The sequence below is a fragment of the Cynara cardunculus genome (assembly GCF_001531365.2).
Source record: "Cynara cardunculus var. scolymus isolate 2C chromosome LG 5, CcrdV1, whole genome shotgun sequence".
Taxonomy (NCBI): domain Eukaryota; kingdom Viridiplantae; phylum Streptophyta; class Magnoliopsida; order Asterales; family Asteraceae; genus Cynara; species Cynara cardunculus.
The window spans coordinates 5183053-5201662 of NC_037532.1; the positions used below are offsets into that span (position 1 = coordinate 5183053).

At 35.7% G+C, this 18610-nt stretch overlaps 2 protein-coding genes across 2 annotated transcripts; both read left to right on the plus strand.

Annotated features, from left to right (window-relative positions):
* Nucleotides 1-3325: 3325 nt before the first annotated feature.
* Nucleotides 3326-11322, plus strand: LOC112512328 (D-xylose-proton symporter-like 3, chloroplastic). Its single transcript, XM_025118214.1, has 14 exons — nt 3326-3586; nt 3681-3748; nt 5367-5445; nt 5572-5631; nt 5728-5794; nt 6055-6179; nt 6421-6522; nt 6826-7206; nt 7431-7478; nt 8425-8487; nt 8772-8852; nt 8938-9036; nt 10685-10822; nt 10901-11322. Exons 1-14 carry the CDS (start codon nt 3365-3367, stop codon nt 11033-11035), a joined length of 1668 nt encoding a protein of 555 aa, XP_024973982.1. The 5' UTR covers nt 3326-3364; the 3' UTR covers nt 11036-11322.
* Nucleotides 11323-11570: 248 nt separating this feature from the next.
* On the plus strand, nt 11571-13580 carry LOC112512257. The gene is made up of 4 exons (XM_025118133.1): nt 11571-11661; nt 12413-12667; nt 13133-13522; nt 13567-13580. Exons 1-4 carry the CDS (start codon nt 11571-11573, stop codon nt 13578-13580), a joined length of 750 nt encoding a protein of 249 aa, XP_024973901.1.
* The last annotated feature ends 5030 nt before the right edge of the window (nt 13581-18610 follow it).

Genomic DNA, 18610 nt, shown 5'->3' on the forward strand with positions numbered 1-18610 from the left:
AAATTCAATAACGAAGTAATTTATATTTGTTTTAGTAATATAATTTTCTTATAAAGATAATAGTTAATTATTTTGTTAGAACTCGATAATTATCCTAATTATATTTAAATTTTTTATATTTTAAAATGAGATGTTTATCCTCTATTTAATTATGTTTATCCGCAGTTAGTTACACCAATTCAAACACGGAGCCTTAATAAATTGTACATATGTATAATTTACTTGTAATATTGAATTTTAAGTAACATGCATCAATATACAGTACTTCATGCATAAAAAATGGGTTTTAAGAGTTTTTGTCAAATATTTTATAATATAGATATATTTTTACAAGTCAAGTCATTTTTGTGAAAGTTAAATGCAAATTTGATCTCTCTACTTTACATAAATTAATGAGTATGGTCCCAGAAAAGAATTATTAACGAGAGATATCTCTATAGGTTTATTTTTATTAGAATGGTACTCGTGCAATGTAACGAGATACATCTCAATTTTAATATTTTGTTTTATTCTTTGTCTCTAGATGTTATAATATAGTTTTATTTGGTTTCGAGAGAACGGTAATGTTTTTATATTTGAATAAACATAAATTTAAAGATCTAATAAAAATTTAATATATATATATATATACACACACTAGGTTCTATCCCGTGTATTACACGAGGTAAATTTGAAAAAATTAAATCATGCCAGGAACTTATCTTACAGATATGAATGATCATCGAAAGTATCATGATACTTTAGACTTGTACTCTTGAAATAACTCTAAAATATAACTCTTCAGACTTGAATTTAGAAACGAAACTATATCAATAATTAGTTAAAATGAAGTTAACCCTGAAACTATATCAGTAAATTAAATTTGAACTTAGAAGTAAATTTAGAATGAATTTTCAGACTTGTACTCTTGAAATAACTTTGAAGTAAAACTCTTTAAACTTCAGACTCTGTATATGCAAGCCAAAAGCTCTGCATGCACTATGCAAAGGCTCTGCATGGTGCTCTACATGGTGCTCCGTCTGGAAAAGAAGGCTTCAGAATTCGGGTGAGCTAACTCTGAAGAATGACTCTTCAGACTTGTAATATGGAAATAACTCTGAAAAATGACTCTTCAGACTTGTACTCTTGAAATAACTCTGAAGTATAAAATCAATCACACTAAATCAGAGTTCAGACTTCTAAGTCTAAAAAAAGACTTCAGAGTTCAGACTTCATAATTCGGGTGAGCTAACTCTGAAGAATGACTCTTCAGACTTACAGAAGACTTCAGAGTTCAGACTTCTAAGTCTGAAAAAGAAGATTTCAGACTTCTTTTTCTAAGTCTAAAAAAAAAGACTTCAGCGTTCATACTTCTAAGTCTTAAAAAAAGACTTCAGAGTTCAGACTCTAGAGTTCGGGTGAGCTAAGTCTGAAAAAACAGACTTCAGAGTTCGGGTGAGCTAACTCTTTAGAATGACTCTTCATACATGTACTCTTAAAATAACTCTGAAGAATAATTTAAGACTTGTACTATTAAAATAACTTTGAAGAATGACTCTTCAAACTTGAATTTAGAAACGAAACTATATCAATAATTAGTTAAAATGAAGTTAACCCTAGAATAAAATTTAATTTAAAAATGAAACTATATCAGTAAATTGAATTTAAACTTAGAAGAGCGTCTGTGTCAAATCTGAAGACGAAATATGAAGACCTTGAGTTTATAGTTATTCAAATACCCAATATTTTTGAAAAAGGCCTCATGGTAAAGTTTGCATTATACAGAGCAAGACCAACCAGAGCTCCTCTGACATCTAGAAGCCAGACCAATCAGAGGGGCTCTGGCTTACAAGACTAAGTCTAAGTCTTAAAAACTTATCTTCAAAGTCTAGATAAGTTTATTACAACACTTGTACTCTTGAAATTTCTCTGAATTAAACTCTTCAGACTTCAGAGACTCTGTATAGGTAAGCTAGATCTGCATGCACTATGCAGAGGCTCTTCATGGTGTCCGTTTGGAAAAGAAAACTACAGAGTTCGGGTCAAGTAACTCTGAAGAATGACTATTCAGACTTGTACTCAATAACTCTGAAGTATAAAACCAATCACATTAAATCAGAGTTCAAACTTCAAAGTCTGGGAAAAAAAAGAGTTCAAAGTTAAGACTTTGGAGTTCGGGTGAGCTAAATCTAAAAAAGAAGACTTCAGAATTTGGGTGAGCTAACTCTGAAGAATGAATTTTCAGACTTGTACTCTTCAGAATTACAGAAGACTTCAGAGTTCTTTTTTCTAAGTCTAAAAAAAAGACTTCAGAGTTCAGACTTCTAAGTCTGAAAAAGAAGATTTCAGAGTTCAGACTCCAGAGTTCGGGTGAGCTAACTCTGAAGAATAACTTTATACTTGTTCTCTTGAAATAACTCTGAAGTAAAACTTTTCAGTAAATTGAATTTAGAATAAAGTTGAGTTTAGAAATGAAACTATATTAGTAAACTGAATTTAAACTTAAAAGTAAACACTAATTTCTTTTAGGAATCAGTTACCACACGAATTAATTAACCAAAGAATAAAATCAATTGCATCATAAATTAGTAGGATTGATTGAATAAGAGGACACATGGTCAATTAAATGAATATAATTGAACTGTTAATATAAATTGTGTCTAAATACGTTCAAATGAGTCTAATTGAACCATTAATGTAAATTATGTCTAGATACGTTCAAATGAGTCTAATTGAACCATTAATGTAAATTGTGTCTAGATACATGTTTAGGCGGAAAAATAAGATAACCAACTCACCAGAAGATGACACGTGTCACCCAAGTTATATATATATATATATATATATATATATATATATCGATATTAGTATTAGATTAACTATTTAAAAGTTTTTGTCTTTTTATGTAATTTGTTTAACTCAAATTTTTTATTATAATTTACTTCAAGATTAATAACAAAGTAATTTATTTTCAGTTTGATGATATAAATTTTTATAAAAATAATAATTAAATATTCTATTAGATCTCAATGATTATCCTAATTATATTTTAGATTTTTATATTTAAAATAAGGTGTTTGTTCTATATTTAATTTGTTTATCTTTAGTTAATTACACGAATTCAAAATAAAGCTTTAATAATTACTTATAATCTTGAATTTTAAATAATATATTTTTATTAAATATTCTCTATATAGATATCAAAATGTGAAAAATAAGCGACTGAATTCATCCACATTTGTGTTGTATGTTCCTTCCCATTTATGGAATCGAATTTGATCAAAAGTTAAAAAAAGACGTCTTTTTTGGCGGATTCTTAATATCTGTCGTTACAAAACCCACCACAAGATGATCATACTCATCTCTACGCAGACCGACACCAGAAATGGCGCTTCCTGCTTCAACTCCATCTCTGTTCAAGCTCTCTTCTCGTTCACACCATCCACTTTCTCCAATTCTTCCATCTCGGAGGACCCACTTATCTAACCCTAGTTATCTGCTCAGTTTCCCCCAAATTGGCAGCTCATCTTCACAAATTAACACTCAATTCAGATGCCCCTTGTTCAAAAGCATGCCGTTAGTTCCCCCTAAAAGGTTCACTTCCAAGGTGATTGTATTCTAACCCACATTCTCATTTTGAATTCATTGATTTAGATGAACCTTCATTTGTTTGATTGTTTGTTTTTTTGTCACTAAACTAGGTTAGAGCTACAGCAGCGGGGGAAGAAGCATATCAGGAAGATTTCTCATGGATTTCTGTTATATTACCGTATGTTAGCTTCTTTAATTTTTGCTTGTTTCACCATTGAATTGTGTTTTTTTTTTTTCAATTTGTAGTTATGGGATATGATTTGTTAAGCCTGTTATTTGTTCCGTATTCCTCATTCTCTTCTATGATCATGATTGTCCTTGTGTGTGTGTGTATTCATTGTTTGAATTTTTCAAAATATTACATGTCTAATCGTTTCAATCGTAAATTAACTTAAATTTAGCATCATTTTAACTCCACAACAGTTTGTAGTTGGTCTCATTTCCTATTTAGTTGTCTCAATTTATGTCGTGGAACTTAATAAACCAAATCAAACAAGTCCAGCACATCCGAAACAGAGGTAGGGTTTGGGTTGTAGGATGGATGCACACCTTGCCTAGAGGATGTTTAGTGAAGACCCTTGGCTTGCAAAAGAAAATTTACGAAGCATAGAAGTAGTAGAGAAGCGTGTGCAAGCAAGTGGAAAAAAGGGAGCGGTGGCACACAAGAGGGATAAGATGAAACCAACAAGGAAAGCTAAAGCAGTAAGGCTAAAACTACTAGAGCAGGGAGGGGAACTAAATGAGCATACAGGAAAAGCAGGAAAAACGAAGAGCATCCACAATGGTCGACGTTTTCGTATGAGTTTATTCTCATCTTTTTTCGGAAAAGTGTGACTCACAAGCAAAAAGCACTGCACAAGCAAAAACCGAGTTGTTTCTTGTTGGTGGCTTTTTCACATGTGTAGGTGGCCAAAAAGCTCCATTGAAGGTGCTCTAAGACTAGCATTATAAGACATGAAAAGTAGGAAAAGCTTAACTAAAACCATCCATCTAATGTAGAGCTCTGTAACTTTAATAACCTAAGTGCCACCTCCCCCCCCCCCTCACCCTCTACCTCTTGCAATCTCTCCTTCCTCCCTGAACCTAAATAACCTAAGCTACAATCCCCCACGTTGTCTGCCACCCTAGTGCTGCGTCTCCAAGCGCTCTTCTGTAACATGCCAAAAAAAGGAGACCAACTACGTATTTGGGAAGAGAAAAACAAAAGCAGGAAATCATATTTAATGCCGCGGAAAAGATTTGACGGTAGATTGTGGTCACTATGGATCAGGAACTATTGTCATCTACGAATCATGTTTATAATGACGTTAACTAGCACTTTACATACTATTTGACCCTTGTAATGGAGTGTCCTGTTTCACTCCCTCGATTCTTACTGTTTTATTGATTTTGAAGGACTTCAGTTGACAATAAAATTCAATAGTTGACACCTAAACAGGATCCAATGGAGTATAATTTCACACAAAATCCTTGTTTTCCCATGAACAGATCATATCAAGTTTGTCATTATCTGCAAAGTGTACATCTTTTTTGGAGGGGTTATGTAACTAAATGATCTCTCGACAAGTGCTTTTTGAATACATGCTCTTCTGACAGATTTTTAGGCATTCTTGTGTATGGAAGTGGCATTCTTCTGTTAAGCACCGTCATTCTCAAACCTGTCAGAAGGTTATGGATTAATAAAAATCCTATCAAAGGTCATTTAACCAAATGACTCTATTTTGGAGTCTTGAGTGTTTAGCCTACTAAGGCAAAGAGGTTTATAAAACTTGTAACTTCTGGTACTAAAATTTCAGGTTTGTATTCCCAGCCTTGGGTGGTTTGCTGTTTGGGTATGACATTGGTGCAACCTCTGGTGCTACCCTCTCATTACAGGTAGATGCATTGCCAATCTACATACTACATTTTAGTTCTTGAACATGAAAAATTCAATAAGATATGCTGTAGATTATGTCAACATAACCACCGTTGGATTTGCTACTTACCTTAATCGTTCTGTAGTCACCCGAGCTTAGTGGCACAACATGGTTTAATCTATCAGCTGTTCAGCTGGGGCTTGTGGTAAGTTATTCATGGTTGTTTTACTTTTAACATCTCTATTCTGTCCACTTTCACATTCTTTTGACTGGTTACCTTATAAGTTCTACTTGAATTTAGGTCTCTGGCTCCCTTTATGGAGCTCTTTTTGGTTCTATCCTAGTCTACCCAATTGCAGATTTCCTCGGTACATGTCTTCTCTAGTTGTGCTTTCTATTTGTTGTACTTATCTTTTTCGCAAGCGGGGGTATTTCTGGAAACAACCTTTCTGTTTCTTGAGACAGAAGTAAGGGTTTACGTACATCTTCTCCCCCCCCCCCCTAGGGGGAGACTCTACCTTCTGGTGGGATATATTGATTTTGTTTGGTTTTTATGTCTTCTCGTATGATAAACAATGAATAAGCTCTAGGATTTTCTTTATCGAACATTAGCTATTGATTTATGAAGGTAGGAAGCGTGAACTTCTATTAGCGGCTCTGCTATATCTCCTTGGTGGTTCTATCACGGCCTATGCTCCAGGTCTTGGTGTTCTCTTATTAGGTCGAGTTTGCTACGGCCTAGGTATCGGTCTGGTAAGCTTTCTTGGATCCAAGCTCAACCGGTAAATAAAGGTCAGGCCGTAGGGATCCTTGACCTAGGTCGCCAGTTCGAATTACCTCCGGGCCACCGGGGGTTTTCTGACTGTTATCTTCAGTCCCCATGGGTTTAGTCAAGGCACGCGCAAGCTGGCCCAGACAACCACGGTTACCCAAAAAAAACTTGAACCACATGAAACATCATCAACTGGCTTCTCATTTGTTTGGTTTTTTTCAGGCTATGCATGGCGCACCCCTCTATATTGCAGAGACTTGTCCATCTCAAATCCGTGGGACTTTAATATCTTTAAAAGAACTGTTTATAGTTCTTGGAATCTTGGTATTTGTTTCCACTCCATCGCTTGTGTAAGTGAGTTAAGGGGATCATGTGAGACTGTCCAGTTTTCAAGAGACCCATGAGATCGACCACCTTGGAGCCCTTTGGATGAGTTAAAAACATCAAACCTTCACAGGATCGAACCTCACATGAAAAACATAACGAACCTTCATAGGGAAAGCACATACCAAACCTTCACATAAAGCACATACCAAACCTTCACAGTGGTCTCACGAAAAGTGGGTGGTCTCACAGGAAACCAACCCGTTGAAGGTGTTCAATAACGGCTGATTCTACTTTTTGCAGTTGGGTTACTTTGTGGGAAGTTTTCAGATTGACGCTATCGGAGGTTGGCGTTATATGTTCGGGTTTAGTGCTCCAATCGCTCTTTTGATGGGGTTAGGTATTTGGGGTCTACCGCCATCTCCACGGTGGTTACTTCTTAGAGCAGTCCAAGGTAAAGCATCTTTGCAAGAGAACAAAGAGAAGGCTGTCGCTGCTTTAAGCAAACTTAGGGGCCGGCCTTCTGGCGATAAAGTTTCCGAAAAGCAGATCGAGGACACTCTTGTCTCCTTAAAATCTGCTTATGGTAGCGATCAAGAATCAGAAGGGAGTATCTTTGAGGTGTTTCAAGGTCCGAGCTTGAAAGCATTTGTGATTGGTGGAGGTTTGGTCCTTTTTCAACAAGTACTGGTTCAAACTTTCCGCTTATTTTTTGTTAATAAGTTATCTCATTCTGACATCGTTGACGTTTTACCAGATTCTTCACCATTTAGATTTTTGGGGACTTACCCTTTTAGGAAATGACGTTTTAGTGTGGAACGTGGGAATATTTGTTAGCATTATTTTAGATGGACATGGCTGTTATGATTCTTGATCTAAGCTTACAGAGTATCATCTCAATGTAACAGATAACTGGGCAGCCAAGTGTTTTATACTATGCTGGTCAAATTCTTCAGGTCTCTTTCTCTCTCTCTCTACTAGGATATTTATATACATGTATACATATATGTGTGTCTTTATATATTGAAGGAAGGTGGCACCTCTGGCAAATTAAAAATTAAAATGAATAAAAAAAGATTCCAGCCGAAGGTGGGACACCCACCAACAAGCATGTCTACTCAACCAGCGGGACAGTCCCCGTGGTCGGGAATGTGTGTGTCTGTGTATAACACATGTATGTGTGTGTGTATATATATATGCATATAGGGGTGGGTTAAAGGGAGAACACTAAAAATAGAGAACAAAAGAACCCATCCGAACCATCCATCTATTTTAATCTAATGGTTGTGAATAATAGGGTGGTTACATTCGAGTCTATGTCATCTATCTTTTAAATCCAACGGTTAGTATGGGTTCCCTTGTTCTCCTTTTTTTGTGTTGTCTCTTGAACCCCCCTCTGCACACACACACACACACACACACACACACACACACATATATATATATATATATATATATATATATAGGTTTTGGGGAAAACTGCAAAAAAATGAAAAATTGAGGAACACCTTGGGAACCGTTCATCTGGATGGTATGCATTTATGCATACAAGTAATATGTAAGCAAATTGTCCGGTATACACGTGTGCATGTTATGCATACGTGCATACAAACCAAGAAACAACTTCAATTACTTGTATGCACATGTGCATACCGTCCAGATGAACGGTTACCATGGTGTTCCTCAAATTTTCATTTTTTTGGGGGTTTTCCTTGAATCTCCGTCTCTCTCTCTCTCTCTCTCTCTCTCTATATATATATATATATATATATATATATATATATATCTGTGTGTGTGCACGGGCGTCACGTGTATATATGTATATATCTATATGGGTGCGTGTATCCATATGCTTATCCATGTCATTATTCTGCTTGCTTACTTGTGAATTGTGGAATCAAGACTGCTGGATTCTCTGCGGCTGCTGATGCAACACGAGTTTCAGTCATTATCGGTGTCTTTAAGGTACCTCTATGCCTCATATTCGGACAAGTAGTTCTGAGAAGGTCGTACATTATTGGAGATTTTCATTGCAAACAATGGGCAAAGAAAAATACAATTTTTGCAAGAACAAGTGCTTTTGTACCAAAAGTACCAGTTTTTGTGGGCATCTTCTTGATTGTCCAAATCGCCCATTTTTAGTTGTTCACATGAACGGTTGTTAGCTTGCAAAGAAAATTCAACTATATTTGTTAAAAAAGGTCGTTATTCGTTTTTTTTCCAACCGTATGTAACATATGCTAGTGCAGCTGCTGATGACAAGTGTAGCCATTCTGAAGGTTGATGATCTTGGGAGAAAACCTTTGCTGATTGGCGGAATCAGTGGAATCGTATGTATCTGTTTCTTTCCGTTTATAGATTGTAGCAGAATAAGTCTCACTAACGAAACAATCGTGCTGCTTTCCTATGTTACAGACCCTCTCGTTGCTTCTCCTTTCGGCTTATTACAAATTCCTTGGAGGGTTCCCATTGGTTGCTGTAGGCGCTCTACTTCTTTACGTTGGATGCTACCAGGTGACTTGTTTTTCAGATTTGTTTGAAATTCTTTTGCTTTACATCTACTTTGTATGCGTTCTTTGGTTTAATGACCTTAAAGCATCTCCAACAGATTCTCTAAATTAGAAAAGATGGAAGCTCTGCTCTCTATTTTCTCCAACAGATTCTCTATGGTGTTCTCTAAAATAGAAAAAAAACATGAAGAAAAAAAACTCTCAAGTTTGGAGAATTCTCTAAGAACGTGATGTGAGGAGAGAGAAATGATTTTTTAATTCATTCCAACAATGAGATTGAATTAATATTATTTTATATAGTTTTTTTAAAAAGTGTATTGGAATGATAAAATTATAGAATATTTTAATAGTATAATTAATGATTAAATCTCTAAAATAGCGAATATTTTGGAGTTAGAATGTAAATTTTTAGAGATTTTAACTTTTGATTCTCTATTTTAGAGAAATTATAAAGAATCTGTTGGAGATGCTCTCAAATGAGTTTTCGGTTAGAATTATGACGTATCTACAATTTGTTTTTAGCTCAACGATCTTCATTTGACCTGCCCTTAATGTTAAACAGTCGGCCTCTGGTTCCAAACACGGGTCATTTAAATATATATATAACCTTAAATGGGATTTGAATGAAATACATGACCTCTTGACCTATTAAAGAAAAAATGGTTTCATATTCATGAGAACGTCTATCAAAATCTATTTAAAATTATATACCTAAATATACCTCTAAAACACTCCGTCCTCGAGAAAACTTGAAAATGCGCTAGAGGGTCGTTTTGTAAAAGGAGCCTGTGGAGGTCATTGAGCTAAATAACCATGGTTATCTATATCAAGTTTATTTTTCATATAATTTGAATTTATTTTCACCAAAATTCTTGTAAACTCGCTTTCTTGAAAGCCAGGGGTATTCACGGAACCCGACGTTCTACTCTTTGGAGGTAAAGGTTAGGTATACGTGCATCCCACTCCCCAAGCCTACTTCCAGATATGATATTAAGAGTGTGTTTGGTGTTTGGACTTTAGAAGTTAATTTTCTTAATGATTAACGAAAATATGAATACATAAATACGATTCCTTAGAGATAATTTATGCATATTGACTCTAAGAATAGTGTTTACTTTTAAGGGTCTTTGTGTTCCTAGACATGTGTATGACAGAATTATCACGACATTGAGACATTAGTTTTGTTGGATATAGATTGCCTAGAAGGCAGGGTTTCGGGTTTAAGGTTTAGGTTTAAACCGTGTACCCAAATTTCGTTAGAAGCTAGCCAAGATAGGTAGATGAACCACGTAAAACCAAACCAAATGAAATGGATCCTGTAAATCCCACACTAAATAGGATCTAAGAAGGTAGGATGTATTCTGACCCAACTCCGACTGCAAAACAGTAGAGAGGTTGTTTCCATGATGAACCACGCGAATACGTATTTGAGGGTCGGCTCCACCGGCAGTAAAGGCCAAGGGTGTTAACTTGGGATTTTTCTAGACAGTTATCTTCAGGGTCCCATGGTATTAGTTGAGGTGCACACAAGCTGGTCTGGACACCCTCTGTTACCAGAAAAAGAAAAGTATTGTGTATTAATTTTTTTTGCCAGGATATTATCCTAACAGCTATTTCTTGCCTTCGATGGAAAATTTTGGCATTTTTTTCAGATATCTTTTGGACCGATAAGTTGGCTTATGGTATCAGAGATATTCCCTCTTCGTACACGAGGGAAAGGAATTAGTCTTGCAGTTCTCACAAACTTTGGTTCAAATGCCTTGGTAACCTTTGCGTTCTCTCCGTTGAAGGTCAGCGTTCGTTTCTCGTAGTAAAAAAGTCAAACATTTTTCGAAGTCAACCCTATCAAATAATCATTTTTTATGCAGGAGCTACTTGGTGCGGAAAATCTTTTCCTCCTTTTCGGAGCGATTGCTTTGTTATCCCTAGCATTCGTCTTACTCTACGTCCCTGAAACAAAAGGGTTGAGCTTGGAAGAAATCGAAAACAAAATCTTGAAATGAGACTTTGGTCGACTTTTGTATTTTCCGATAGCCAACTTTTCTTGTCGCGTTTGATAGTCCCGTTTGTGAATAAACGCTTATAACGGTGTTTCTTTGACGTTCCGATCGCGGACCTTCGGTTTTTCCTTCCGTTTTCTTTACTCTTGTGGTTCTCGACACACGAGAGAAAACGGAAACTAAAACCCGAGCCACAAAATCTTAGTTTCGATGTACATGTATATGTGTTCTTTTGCACATCATCATGCCTTGTGTATGTGTAATACCATGCATAAAAAATTATTCCATTTTTTAGGGTTTTCATAATCACCAACACTATTTTAGGCTGTATGAAATACCATAAATAAGAACTTGCTATTTTGGGAAAGATGGTCAACCTTCACTTTCCCTGAAATTGTGGCATAAAAATAGATTCACCATTTTTTCCCCTTAAATTTTCTGTTTCAATATCTATAGAAATGGAAACACCCATTTTCTGTTAGATTTTCTGTTAAGTATAAGAAACAAAGACCCATGTTCTTATGAACCCATCATAGCAATGGCTCAACCCATAGATGCTCATAAAAGCTCACCAGGCTCCAAGGGTTCAGGAACACAAACAACCTCCCCACTATCTCAACATTTCAAAGGTAAATTCTAATTGTTCCGACGGTATGAGTTTTTTACGAGTTACTCGAGCTCGTTTATATTGAGATTAAGTCGATCTCGAATACAAAATAAAGCTCGTTTAACTTGACGAGTGGAGTTCAATAACACAAATGTGCAGCTTGGCTCATTCGAACGCTTGATTTTTAAATTTTTTGAGCCATGCATATCACATGTTATACAATCATAATGTAAAAGTTATCGAGTTTGAGCCGTTCAAACGATTTCTTCGACCTCAACCTCGAGCTCGTAAAAGAACTTGCAAAAGCTTGAATTTTAGGTAAAGGAGCATCTAGTTCAAGCCCGAACATTGATGTTCGATTCCTGCTTTAAAAAAGTTATTCGAGCTCGAGTATGATTTTTTCGAAGAGTAAAATGCTCAAAATGCAAGAACGTTTCAAAATTTCCGACTTTGTACCTATTTTGACCGATAACTTGTTGATCTTGTAACATTTGATGACATGGATCCCGTTTGCTAAAAGGTTTATAAGATGCTTACAAAAGTGTTACCGTAAAGTGGACGATAACTTGACATTTACGTCACTAAATATTAGATTAAGTGGGAAATTTTTTAAACTTTGTTACATTGATCGAGTAAAAAATTCCTTGTTACACTAAATAAGAATTAACAAGATTTTTTGAACCGAGAACAACGTGTTACTCGACTCGACTTATTAACACCTATGGCCAAAAGCCGATGAAAACAATTACTAGTTTTGTTGTTTTGATTCACAGGCGAAGTTTCGAGTCGGTCATCTAATTCTTCACCAATTCTTCAAAAGAACCATGATCACGACGACCATGGAAACCACCATATCAAGAAATCGGTGTTCATGAGGGTGAAAGAGAAGGCTAGGAAGTTGAAGAAATCGATTAGCGGAAGGAAACGTAGAGATGAAAACGAGTCACGCAGCCCTTACGCTACTCCTCCAGGGAGTGCTCGTCCCGTGGACTACGAGAAAGACGGACCCGAGTTTTTTAGTTCCCCGTGTAATATATATTTTCTATCATCTACATTATGTTTCACAAATTGGCTGATAAGCTAATGGTTAGCTGAAAAGTTAGTTGGTGAACTAGTTACGTTCGGTAAAAAAAAAGCTAGATGATAATGTAAAATGACCTAGACGGCCATGTTGAAAAATTAATTGAAAAAAAGGTAAGGGGTATAATTGGAAAAAAGTGGAAAAAGAACCCTGAAGTTTATTGAAATGCTACTTGAAGTAGGGTTTCAAAAAATTAGCTTATAAGCGGTTTATAACAAACCAAACGTAGATTTTTCAATAAGCTTAAAAAATAAGCCAACTTATGGTTGTCAAACATGGTCTTACGGGTTAGCCACATAGTAACCGGTTCTTGGACATGGTTACCGCCTACTTATGTCGTTCCCTCTTGACCTCCTAATACTTCTCAACCGCGTACTCGAATCGTTTTAACTTCTTGAATGTGTTTTTTCAGTGTACGAACCCACGGTCGAACCAGAAATTGACAAACACGCATCAAAAGACAATCCGCGAGAAACCAACAAAGGGTCTTCTGAGAAGCACAAAAACACAAGCAACGTTGACCGCGGTTCCACTGATAGCATTGATTCCAAACTCTCTGGCCTCACCGTCTCCGGTGACCGTAATGCTAACAAACCCGAACCAAAAGAGAACACTACGAGCAGCCTGCAACCACAGGATAAAGGTGTTTCGGTGAAGGAGTACTTGATGCATAAATTAGAACCCGGAGAAGATGAACGAGCTCTTTCACAAGCAATCACGCAAACCATAAGTCCTCGGCGCGACAAGATGAAAGAGGCTATGAACACGCTTTTAGGGACCGAAGAACCTTCTCAATCGACAAGTAATAAGACTTCGAATTCGGAACTTGATGGTTCAAATTTGAAGCAAAATGCGGGTGACGGTTCTTCAATTGAATCTTCCAATGTGAAGACAGGTTCGTTGGCTGATCCTCCGAAACCGAGCAATAGCGTCGAGTCAAACATTTCTAATGCTTCGAATACAAACACGTGCTCTACATCAACTTCTGCTTCGGGCCAAAATCAAAATCAAACGGGTGGTTCCAATTTGAAACCAAACTCGAGTTCGAACCCGAATGATTCAAACCCGAGTGCTTCATCTTCATCGCCTAATGGTCAAGTCGATACAAATGCTAAGGCAACTGAAGCTTCAACTTCCACGAGCAGTCACGAAGGTAACTTTTTTTTTTTGCTCTCTTAACGATCTAGAAGCTCGTTTTGCAAAATGCCCTTCCAGTGTATTTATCTAAGTTTTAGTGGAGTAAGGGGGTATTTGCGATTGCTTATAAAAACAACTTAGTGACTTATTTTGGTGTGAACCGGTAATAAGCATCTTTGAGTATTTGGATAAACAGCTTATACCAGTGCCAAACTGGTAATAAAAAGTTTTTGAATAAGTTAAACCATTCTAACTTATAATAAGTTGATAAGGAATTTTTTTAGAAAAACATAAGTTGTTTCAAATAAGTAATCACAAACACCCCCTAAATTGTTTTGAACCAAGGACACTATTTTGAACTGAAGATAGACTGTTTTGAACCAGGAGCAAGTCAAATAGATGTGACTCAGTTAAAAAATTTAGGTCATTCTCTTAATTGAAAACTCATTTAATGTAAAGGGGTCCTTCGGATAAATGACCTTAAATAGGTTTTCAATTACGAGCATAACCTTCTAAATTTTTTTAGGTCAACGACCTTTATTTGACCTACCTGGTTGTCCTCAGTTCAAAACAGTTTACCTCCATAAAGACTTAGGTGTCGTTTACCAAACGCGTACCCGGGTAAGCGCTTACCAAGTCACATTACTTTATTGGATGAATATGGTAAGGACAAAGAATCTTACCGGGTAGGAGCGAAGGCAAGAATCGAGAGTCTTACCCGGTAAGTGAGGGCGACGACTCTTACCATGGTTAGCGCTTACTGAGATAAATTATTGCATACGATGCGTTTTCGTGAATAAAATCTTACTCGGTAAGTAAACGATAATGTTGAATTTTACCGATAAGCGTTTACCGGGTAAGTTTTTAGGTAAACGGCCCCTTAGAAATACACTAGAGGGTTAGATTCGTAAATTTAATTTTTGAGAAGGTCATTCAGTTAAATAGCCCCTATTTATCCATGTAAGTCCTCTGTTTGAACTTCGTCTTATGCGATTAAGACGATGGTCTATTTAGGTATATAACCTTAAAGGGGAATTTATCTATGATCTTCTGACGAGTATGCAGCCATATTTTCTGTAATAGGCTAGAATGTCATGGATTTACTGTGATATAGTGTTCGTTTCTTTACGTAACACTTTTTTGAATGCAGGTACCAAGGATGACGATCGTTGAAGCGTTCTCCAAGGTAACTAAAGAACGCTCGAGTTTTTCCTCGTGCAAAATGGTTAAATGTATACTAACGAAATGTTACCATGATTTAATCTGTTCATGCATATTTAATCAGTTATTCTTCGATATCCACGAATTAGAACTCATCTGTATATTTTGCTATACCTGTAAATGAAACTTACTGCAACAAATAGTTCATATGTAAATTACTCTCTTGAATCGTAGTATGTGAATATTCTTTCTAAACCGTCAACGAGTTATTAGAGGTTATTTAGTTGAATGACTTTAATAAATATATTTAAAAAATTTACCTTCCAGTGTATTTTTAAATTTTAGCACTCTTTTGGACACAAAACTGAATTTTAACGTAAGAGGCGTGTCAGATGAAAGTTATTGAGATACTAAATTTTTATTTAATTAGCTGTTCTTCAGGGTCCATAGAATAAATCGAGATACAGGAAAGTTGATCCGGATATTCACGATTAAAAAAAACAACTTAAAGTGTAGCATAATTAAACCAATTAAGTAGAAAAATCTTTTAAAAACGAAGACAGATCAAAGACCAAAACGGTCAGAAACACGATACAATGAATTAAGACATCTGTAGTATTTTGTTTTTTAAGTTTCTACAAAAAACATAAAATATACTTCTTTCGTTTTAAAATAAGTGGGTATATTATTTTTTTAATTTATTTTAAAATAAGTGTACACTTTGAAAAGTAAATATTTGTTTTTCTATGGATGTGCAATGGACGGGCCGGGTAGGAAATCAAAAACCCGATCGGATTTCGGATATGGAAATCAAGCCCCAAGTTTTGGATTTCGGATTGCTCGGGTTCGGGTTGGTTGGGTTTCGGGTTGAGATCGACCGGGTTTGGGTTTAGTTATAATGGATTAAGTGTGTGTGTGTGTATATATATCAAATCGATTTTAACGATAAATTCAATCGATTTGGAGGATTGATAAATCGATAATATGCTTAGAAATTAGAAAAAAACACACCACCGACTAAGATTTTTAGAATTTTCAAAAGATAATTAAATAAATAAGTATATTTATATAATATTTAATATATATATATATATATATGTGTGTGTGTGTGTGTGTGTTTCGGGTTTTCGGACGAATCGGATGGCCAAAAATCAAACCCAACCTGAGCTCGAATTTTCCTCAAAAAGTCGGTTTTCGGATATTCGGACATTCAGGTTTTACATAAATACCTTATTTTCGGTTCGGGTTTTACACACCACTATGTTTCCTATGCTACCATCAGTTTGTGATGGAGAGAATTTCTCTCTCTATAATCAAGTGTAAAACTCGCATTTTGTTAATTAAAAAAAATATAATAATTGCATATTTTTTAAACCGCATGCTTTTTTCATCGTAAAGTTTATTTTGAAACAGAAGAAGTAACAAATAAATAAGTTTTACAGTAAAAAAAGAACCTTGTTAGGGTAAATATGAACCAAGTTGCCTGTCATCGTTTTATATTTATCGAGAAGGTAATCGAGAACCATTGTAGAAAAGAAAGTGCGGAATATATCAGGACAAACCGTCTTAAAATTTATAAAATCTTGAGGAGCTATTGAGATGGTAACGAGACTATCAAGAGTTCGTAAATGGTAACGTTTCAATGGGCCCCGTTAAGCATTTTTTGTATATAAAAAACATGGACAAAATATTATCAAAATGCTAGTTTGTTTTAGTTCTTATATCGTGTAACGAACTTTTTTCTCAATCACCGCAACAAAAATTCCAATTTTATATTTTTTTAGGTAATTGTGGGTTTTTAGGTCAGCTTACGCATATCAACTGATCTTCTGGGAAACCACGAATAGCATGAGAGTCATCGCATGTGAACCTCCATGATCATAAGGGTTTTGGCAGCACCTACATGTGAATCTGGGGAAGATGAGATTTCCACTACTTCCCCTTGAATGTTACCAATGTTATACTTATTTTGATTGGTAATGTGTTGCTCTTCATGATGTGGATACTTGTTTATGAAGGGTTACAACGAAGCTCACAATATTTTGACATCAGTATCGTTAAATGTTACAATATCAGTATGTTATTGTTTAAAATAAATAAAAAACTAAAAAAGTTTGAAAGTTTATTGCACTGGGGTTTCTCTTGCTTTTGGCATAGTGGGTCCCAGAGGAAAAGCATGAAAGAAAAAGGCTCGAATGGTATAATCCCTTCGTCACGAGTTGCGAAAACGTCTGGATAGGCATCCTACATCTGCTGATTCTTCAACATCAGTCAGTTCGGACCTCCAACTAAAAAATAAAAAAAATGAAATGATTTTTCATTATCGCAATTGAAGTAATGAGGACAATGAAGTAAGACCAAGCTTATGAGCTTATTATGGCCGCCGTTCACCGGAGCTTCGGTCGTCGTGCTATCATATAGCTTTGTATCGGCTAAGTTCACGAGTTGGAGATAAGCGGACTCGAACCGCTGACATCCTCCGCATGGTAAACCACCATCTCTCAGGTACAAAAAGTGTTAACTAATTACTAGTTACCAGAGTAAAACATATATCTGCTTTTGGTTTTATTGCTTGTTGTTTTGTCTGGTCCAACAATACCGCTTATCCGGTCTCTCGTTCAAGTCCAGGATGGCCCAATGACAAAAAAAATATATTCTTAACATAATTAATTAGAGCAAACTTAGAGGCCGTTTACCAAACGCTTACTAAGGTAAGTGAACACCAAGTCATTTTACTTTACCGGATGAATATGGTAAGGATAAAAAATCTTACCTAGTAAAAGCGAGATAATGACCAAGAATCTTACCCGGTAAGTGAGGGTGACGACTTTTACCATGGTAAGCGCTTACCGGGTAAATTGTTGCATACGATACCGTTTTGATGAACTAAAATCTTATTCGGTAAGTAAATGATAGTGTTAAGTTACCGTTAAGCACTTAGCAGGTAAATGTTTGGTAAACGGCCCCTTAGTTTTCTTTTGATTTACCTTTTGTATGAACATAAATATTTTTAGGAAGGATTTGGTTTGTTTACCCAATGCTTACCCTACCAATAAAAGTTACCGTTTTCATTTAACCTACGGGTAACATTTTATTCCATTAAACAACATCGTATGAAATATTTTTATTCGGTAAGTGCTTACTGGGTAAGAGTCGTCACACTCACTTACCGGGTATGACTCTCGGTCTCTGTTATCGTTTTTACTGGTAAGATTCTCAATTGTTATCATGTTCATTCGATAAAGTAAAGTGACCCGATATACATTTGGCAGATAAGCACTCAATAAACCGTCTCTAATGGGTTGTTTGGTTAGTTTTTCATTAAGTCATTTATAGGTAAAGATGTATGTGTGCATTAATCTGTTTGTATAGATTAGAATGAAAAAAAAATTATTTGGGGAAATTATTTCATAGATATAATGAAACATGTTTTTTAATTGGAAGAGATGAGTTTGAAAGGAAAAAAACTTGACTTACTGCATAAAGCTTGTTGATCCTCTCTCTCAGTGATTTGATGATAATCCCTTTTTCCTTTCGATGTATTTTTGTTTCTGTAATTTCAGTTCCAGCGATCATACACTGAGCTTGTTCA

Coding starts and splice junctions, on each gene's coding strand:
- LOC112512328 (XM_025118214.1), top strand. CDS start 3,365: ATGGCGCTTCCTGCTTCAACTCCATCTCTGTTCAAGCTCTCTTCTCGT. Junction 5,446..5,571: donor GTGCTACCCTCTCATTACAG/GTAGATGCATTG, acceptor ATCGTTCTGTAG/TCACCCGAGCTTAGTGGCAC. Junction 8,853..8,937: donor TTGGCGGAATCAGTGGAATC/GTATGTATCTGT, acceptor CCTATGTTACAG/ACCCTCTCGTTGCTTCTCCT.
- LOC112512257 (XM_025118133.1), top strand. CDS start 11,571: ATGGCTCAACCCATAGATGCTCATAAAAGCTCACCAGGCTCCAAGGGT. Junction 11,662..12,412: donor ACTATCTCAACATTTCAAAG/GTAAATTCTAAT, acceptor TTTGATTCACAG/GCGAAGTTTCGAGTCGGTCA. Junction 12,668..13,132: donor CGAGTTTTTTAGTTCCCCGT/GTAATATATATT, acceptor GTGTTTTTTCAG/TGTACGAACCCACGGTCGAA.